The 7,330-nt window shown below is 39.6% G+C and overlaps 1 protein-coding gene across 1 annotated transcript in view; it reads left to right on the forward strand.

Annotated features, from left to right (window-relative positions):
• Positions 1–7,330, forward strand: part of ZNF624 (zinc finger protein 624) — a 115,497-nt gene that overhangs the window by 47,352 nt on the left and 60,815 nt on the right. Inside the window, exons 3-4 of the mRNA XM_006875919.1 lie at positions 4,711–4,797; positions 6,941–7,006. Of these exons, the coding sequence (XP_006875981.1) occupies positions 4,711–4,797; positions 6,941–7,006 (153 nt within the window). The remainder of the gene's footprint in view (positions 1–4,710; positions 4,798–6,940; positions 7,007–7,330) is intronic.

Raw genomic sequence — 7,330 nt, forward strand, 5'->3', positions numbered from 1 at the left:
GGGGCAGGGGCAAGGACGGCGGGGCTGCCGAGCTACAGAAACGGCAGAGGAAGCAAGAAATCGCATCCTTTCCTGATGGATGACTGCGTTCACGTTTCTCAGCTGGCAGCTTTTGGGAGGGGAGCTCTGAGACTATCAATAACTATCATAAAGACTACAAATGTCTTTCAAGCTCACCTCGTGATCTGCCATTCCCCGGCTGCAGAAAGAAAGACCACAGCCCGGATGGTGCTGCCCCTGCCAGCAACCAACTTAGATTCGGCTAAAAGTCCTGTCTCCTCGTTAGAATTGGAAACTCACCTCACTCTCTTCCACGGAATATGCACGTACCCTTTTTAAAAAAAAACACTCAGTATTAAAAAAAAAAAAAAGTTTGTGGAAAAATTCCATTATCTTTCTATTCCATTTTCGCATGAACTTTTGGCAGCCCCCTTGTATGTCATGCCGTGCCTTCTTGCTTGCATGGCTTCTGCCAAGAAATCAGCTTAGTCTTACTGGTTCTTTGTAGGTAACTTCATTTTCCGTCTGAGCTGTTAAGTGCAGTGGATTATTTAATATGCCTCTTCTAGCCATGTCTTTGTAATTCCCACCAAACACCTGTCTCCTGATGGGTCTGAGTAAGAGAAGGTGGGGGAAGATGCGGATAGGATTAAATTATTTCAGATGTCAGTGATTGTTAACAGGGTAATTGTGATTGTAAAAACCTGGAGATCTAACAAGGGGCTTAGTCAAGGCGGCCATCCTTCTGGTCGTAAAATGAGCCATCTTGGTGATGGGAGTGGATGGTACACTTGCTTGATGAGTCAAGCTCATGTCCATCCGACTTCCGGTTCCTGGACTGGAACCAGAGACCTGAGCTGATTCCTCAGCTTCCACAGCCTTGTGAGTCAACAACCTGCTTTGGTGTGAGTGAGGAGAATCCTCTAGAGACTTGCCAGCCTTCACAGCCATGGAAGTCTTTTCCTTAAGGATCCATGAGTTCTGTGCCGTGTCTCAATCCATGGATGTGAGGGAGAATCCTGAGGGGAAGAGTGGGGGGATTATGGAGTAGAACAGCACTTTGGAAAAGTCAGACATTTGACATGGCTTTAACTCCCGCCTCAGAGGGAGAAACCTCAGGCTGACGCTTCTAAAAGAAATGATTCTCGCCAGCTGCTTATACGATTCTTTCTTTGTCTGCAGTTTTGGAGTGTTTGATTATGATGTGTTTTGGTGATTTTCCTTTGAGCTCTGTCCCATTTGGGGTTTGTTGAGCTTCTTGAATACTTGTCTCTTTTCCAAACTCTTAGTGTAGTCTTTGAAGTTATCTGCCGCATCCTACCTGTTTTTCTTCTTTTTTTTTTTTTTTTATGTTTACTGCACTTTATGTATTGATTTATTTTATCAGCCACTTTTATAAGAAGCTCTGATTCTTCGCTCCACCCCTCTCAGGCAGGAAAAATGCCATCTATGACCAACACCATTTTATTTATTTTGCCTTCCCTTTCTCCCAAGTCAATATGTCTACTCTGTAATGATTAATTTACCTGATCTACCCCTCCCATCTCTTGAACCCTCTGGAGCTGCAGGATACACACTCTTGTGGTCAGTTTGAACCACAAGGGCAGCAGTTCAAACTTACCAGCTACTCCTCGGAAACCCTAGAAAGAGTTGCTATGAGTTGGAACCCTTGTCACCTCTTTAACCCTCAAAGAATGTTTCTTTAGTTTGAAAACCTTTACTTGACGTTTTATAGTAGTATATCTCAGACAACATTTGTCCTCTTGTGATTGATGAATTTCACTAAGCATTATGTCCTTCAGGTTCCTCTGTGTTATGAGGTGACATAGCTTCTTTTTTTTTTTTTTTTAGTATTTGAGATGTTTTATTGTACAGTATTTGTTGTTAACCTCCAGTTAGCTCATTGTTTGGAGGGTCAAAGTGGTATCTGCTGCTTTTTTTGTTGTTGTTTTTGTGAATTATGTGTTAGTTTACATGGGTGAACATTATCTTTACATTCATCCTATCGTATTTTGTTTCATTGCCATGGTTACAATCCCCTGCATGCATCATCAAACAACCAAAGGGTACACCCCACATGCCTGCACAGCCCCTCTCCCTGCCTGAGTCCACAGTGCCCAGCCGCTCCTTTTGTCCACGTCATCGCCTCTACCTCTATCCCTAGTGTCACTGCCTCTCCAGACAGCGCCTGGCACTTCGCTTTTCTCCCTTGATAGTTCCAGGGAATCTCTGCTCCTGGACTGCAAAATCAGCTGCTCCCCTCCTTTTGTTACCAAACATTTACATTGACCTTTCCAACATTCACTGTCAGACCTGATCCCAATCATTCCCTATTGAACCATGGGAGTTCTTCCCCCTCACCTTTTATCAACCCCATCCAGACAGGTCGGAAGCAATTCAGTGAAGATTGAGGTGGCATGTCTTCTTGTCTTTCATGATATTAATGGCATTGTCTTCTAACATATCTTGTTGGAACAATTTTCTTGATTTTTTAAAAATCTTGTTCTGTTCTAGAGTTCTGATCACACATAATGTAACTTATTGCTCTCAATGATATCCTCTAATAATTCTTAGGCTTTCTTTTTTGTTATTTTTTCTGATTATTCTTCTAATAGGTTAATAAGAAGAGACTTATATTTGATTTTACTGATTCCGTTCCATTGATTCAATAATTCTTTGCACTTCCAGTGCATTATCTGTTTCTGAAATTCAGTATTAATCTTCTGAATTTCTATTTCCTGTTTTTGTATAGTTACTAATTTTCTATTTTGTTAAGTTTGTTTTTGTATTTCTTTCCTGAATTCTTCCAGAGTTTTGTCTGTGTTTTCTCAGATTTTTGTCTGTGGTTTCTTTGACCTCTTTTTTAAACTGTTGAAAAGACGTAAGTATAAATCTTCTGAATTCTTACCAGAAGTTGTAATAGCATTTCTTCCTTCAGGAGCTTTTCTGCCCTGTCCTTTGCTCACATGTTTGAGCCATCTTGGCCTATTTATATGATTTGAAGTTGTCCCTGAAGGCTTTGTGGTATCTTTGTATTCATTTGTTGACCGTATGTTATTTTGCTTCATCCTAATGTTTAGTTTTGTTTAAATGTATCCAGACAGTGGGTCAAGCATGCTACTCTGTCACTAGTGGATTTGATAGCAGGCAGTGGAATGGGCAGGAGCCTCAGATCACTGCTTATGTAAAGCAGCTAAGTGTAACCTGGGTGGGCGCTGGCTTCCATACGCTCTCTTTCTAGGGGTCCTGGAGTAGGTGGTAACACTGATCCACTGGATGGCATGTGGCAGGTGAGGTGGGTATGACTGGGTAGGGTCTCTGGCTCCTGGTTCTTTGCTGATTATTCATGGGTGCTGGTGCAGTCCTGGGTGAGTAGAGGTGGTTATCTGGTTTCTGCTCTGATCACAGTGACCCACTAACTGCTCCTTATGCCTCAGTTCATTTTCTTCATTCAGTCATTTCCTTTCATTGGTATTTGATCTACTTGTTCATCCTTTCCTTAGAAGCTCTGGGTTCCAGGATTGTCATCCATATCTGTTTCAGGAATCTTTGTTGTAAAGTGATGTATCTGTCTAGTTCACCATCATAGACTCACTTCCATGATACAGATTCCTACATGGAGTCACAGTGTCCATACAAGGCAGGCACACCACCCTCACCACCCTCACCACTACCCTACAAGTCCCTAATGTGGTAGAGATAGGGTCAGAACTACCATTGCAAAGATCTTGTAAAATCTTGGACTGCTCAATTCTTGCTATGCCACTTGTTTTTTATATTATGGGGTTACAACATCATTCTGAAAAGGGCTTAGGCGATCAGGTACTTGTTAACAAAGTGTTTACAAACATTATATGCTCCTTGTTTTTTTAATCCAGCATCAACTATCCTTAACCAGAGGTAAAAAGTCAGAATCTGTGCTTTTTTAATGGGTAAGAAATTATCACGAGTATCTGAACAAGATCTCTGCCACCCTATTTCTCCATAAAATAAAACCTTTATTAGGTGTATATCTTTTTTCAGTATAAAAAAACCCTTTTTTAATGCTTGGTTCATTGAATTCCACTTTCTTGTATATTATTATCTTTGCTTCTTTTAGATCTGCTTAAACAGTAGATTGGGAGGAGTGTGACCAGGTTCCTAATGTTTAAAATTGGAAGTTGTAGTGTTCTTTTTACATGAAGTTGAGGTCTCAAAATTTTAGCAAATTGAGTTCACAGAAAAGAAGAGATTCTTAGAGCATTTCACTGTTAGATGAGTAAGTCATTGTGACAAAGACTTATTTTCTTTCACATCACACAACAATTTGATTTAGTGGAAACGGTGTGGACTTTGGAATTAGACTGATTTGGAGTCATGTAGCTCCATGACCTTGGATAAGTAGCTTAAATTTACTAACCTTCAGTTTCCATATCAGTGGAACGGGAGTAGAATGCCCATTGGGTTGTTGTGAAGATTCAGTGAGATAGTATTTTTAAACTTTCTTGTGCAATGGCTAGTCTGCTAGCTCTGACTACATTTAATAGTATTAAAATCTCAAGACCTCCAGGAACAATCATTGGTTTCCCTTTCTGATCTTGAGGGGATTATTCTTGTGTTCCCTGAGGAGGAAATAGAAATATGCTCATTTATATGTCAGGATTTTCTAACATGATGAGTTTGAGATTTCCAAAGTGAACTTGGTTTTCATGTCTTATTTCTCTCCCTCAGATATGTCTTTGTGGAAGTCTGCTCTGCCAGAGCAAGGTACACAGAAGGCGAGATATGTCTGCTGTGGTTTTCTCAGTTGGACCTCTGGTGAGTTGGTCTCCTTCATATCACCCACACCCCATCTGATAGCTAAACAAAAACTCTTAACCTATGAAATTAGGTTGATCATAATGAAGGTTGTGATATATAGGAGGATTTGCTATACTTTTTTTTCAGAAAAGATTTAGTTTGTCTTTACATATGATAGGCAGACTGAAAAATTTGATGTTAAAATTTTAGCATTTCCAGGAAATTTCAGTTGCTTATAGAACTCTTGGTATCATGCTGTAGGATAAGCAAGAGACGGAACCACAAAGTCAGCAGTTCCCCCACCAACTGCTCCCCAGAAACCTTGTACAGGATTGCTGAGTTGGAATTAGCTTGACAGCACTTAACAACAGCAACAACATGGGGGGGGAGGAGGGGGGCAGCAGACTGAAATAGTTTTAAATTGGAAATTTTTATGTAGGCAGTTTTGGGGAGAAATATAGGTAGATCCACACAAACATACAAGCGCACACACACACTCTTTATACATAGAAACTATTAACCCTATGCCCACTCTCTACCCATTAAAAAGTGAGTCAGCTGAACAGATGTATAAAGAGAAGGAAATGGGAGACACAGTGCTTGACTGTGCAGATCTTACCGGCTCATTGAGGTAAGAATGATAGCAGCTGAGAAGGAAGACAAAGATGACAAGTGCTACGTAGGGAAGGAAATGGGTGGGCTTAAATTGGTTATGGAAAGCTCATGAGGATAGTTAGGGTTAAGCAGGTATTGAAGTTCAAAACACCTACAAACCTTCTTCAGGTGAGAAGAGAACTTACCGGCAAGGCACTGAGACATGATTCAGGTTGGAAACTTGTGGAAATTGAGACTTAGGTTGTGATAATATAGGAGGATTTGGTATACTTTTTTTCATTCTTTTTTTGGTATTTCCCTGAAGACATTTAAGAGAGACAGAGAGAGCAAGAATGTGGGGTGTGAGTGAGATTGGGCTCAATGTGACAAAAGCTTTGTTTTATCAATAACTTCTGAAATGGCCAATACAAAAGAAAGGTAATGCTAATAAAATATAATTTGTTATACTAATGGTTTGTAATAACCTGTAGTGATAATTGTTGTTAGGTGCTGTGGAGTTGGTTCCCACTCATAGTGACCCTGTATAGAGTTTCTGAGGAGTGACTGGTGGGTTTGAACCACGGTTCTTGTGGTTCAGTCCAGTGGTGATCCTACAACACCACACTATTTTGTCCTTTATAGCCAACATATGGAATAGTTCTTTATAGCCAACATACGGAATAGTCTTTAATAAATACCTTTGTAAAGATAAATAAAATTCCAAATATCACCCTTGATCAATAGGTCCTTTCACATTTGTTTAATGAGTATGTCTAGTCATAGATCATGGCCTAAATGAACCCATCTCTAATAATTAGAGATTGAGGTTCACATTCTCATTAATTTTATGGATGATGAATATTTGTACTTTTTAGACAAGAACTTGGGATATTATTTTCCCAATGGCATTTAAATAGTTTTATTACTTATTTTAAAAACCGGCATAAAATCTAAAATTGACAAATACCTTCTTGTAGTATCTTTACCAGTTTTAGAATTTGTGCTACTTAAAAATTGTCATTTATAAAATTAATAAGCTTTCATAAGGATACTGTGTCTAAGATTTGGAAGTAAACAATGCTTTGGGCGGTTCCTAAAATACATACTTACTGAATGACTACTGAGCCATGCCTTCTTACCCCCTCCCCCACTACTTTATAATTGTAGTCTTCAGTTGTAGAAAAAAGATGGTGTTAACAGCTTTGAGTATTGTTTTTTAACAAGACAGATACTTTTCCGAAACTTACTTCATCCTCAAGTGACAAAGGAGAGTTACATAGTACGTGAAGGGCCTTTATTTTAATACTTTTATAAATAGTGCAAATGCTGAGAGGTTCCTTGTGAAAAGATCCCTGTAAAAATTAGACAGTTGTAGCTTATCAGTCATGTTCTCATTGCATTGTCTCAAATGAGGGGAAAGACCATTACAATTGGATGTAATTATGTAATTCATTTCAGTCCTAATGAAACCGTAAAATTATGTGGACTGACTGGTGGTACTTGTTGAGGCTGTGTGATAAGGTGGCCTAACACTAAATGATCTGATCTATTATCTTTTTCCCTTCAGAGTCCTGAAGCAACCCAGCCAGATGATGTTCTTCACTTCCAGGCAGGAGAACCAGATTTGATAAAGGTAATACCTGTCATTGTTATATAAAGGGAAAATAAAATACAAGTACCACTTTTCACTGCCCCTTATCCACCGCCCCCCTTTTGTGTGTGTGTGTGTGTGTGTGTGTGTGTGTGTGTGTGTGTGTGAGAAACTACACTCGTCTGTCAGTTTGTCATACTATGGTGGCTTGTGAGTTGCTGTGATTCTGGAAGCTATGCCACCGGTATTTTAAATACCAGCAGGGTCACCCATGGTGCACAGGTTTCAGGTGAGCTTCCAGATGAAGACAGACTAGGAAGAAGGAGTGACGAACTATTTCCGAATATTTAATTACTGAAAACCATA

Source organism: Chrysochloris asiatica, unplaced genomic scaffold (assembly GCF_000296735.1).
Source record: "Chrysochloris asiatica unplaced genomic scaffold, ChrAsi1.0 scaffold00346, whole genome shotgun sequence".
NCBI lineage: Eukaryota > Metazoa > Chordata > Mammalia > Afrosoricida > Chrysochloridae > Chrysochloris > Chrysochloris asiatica.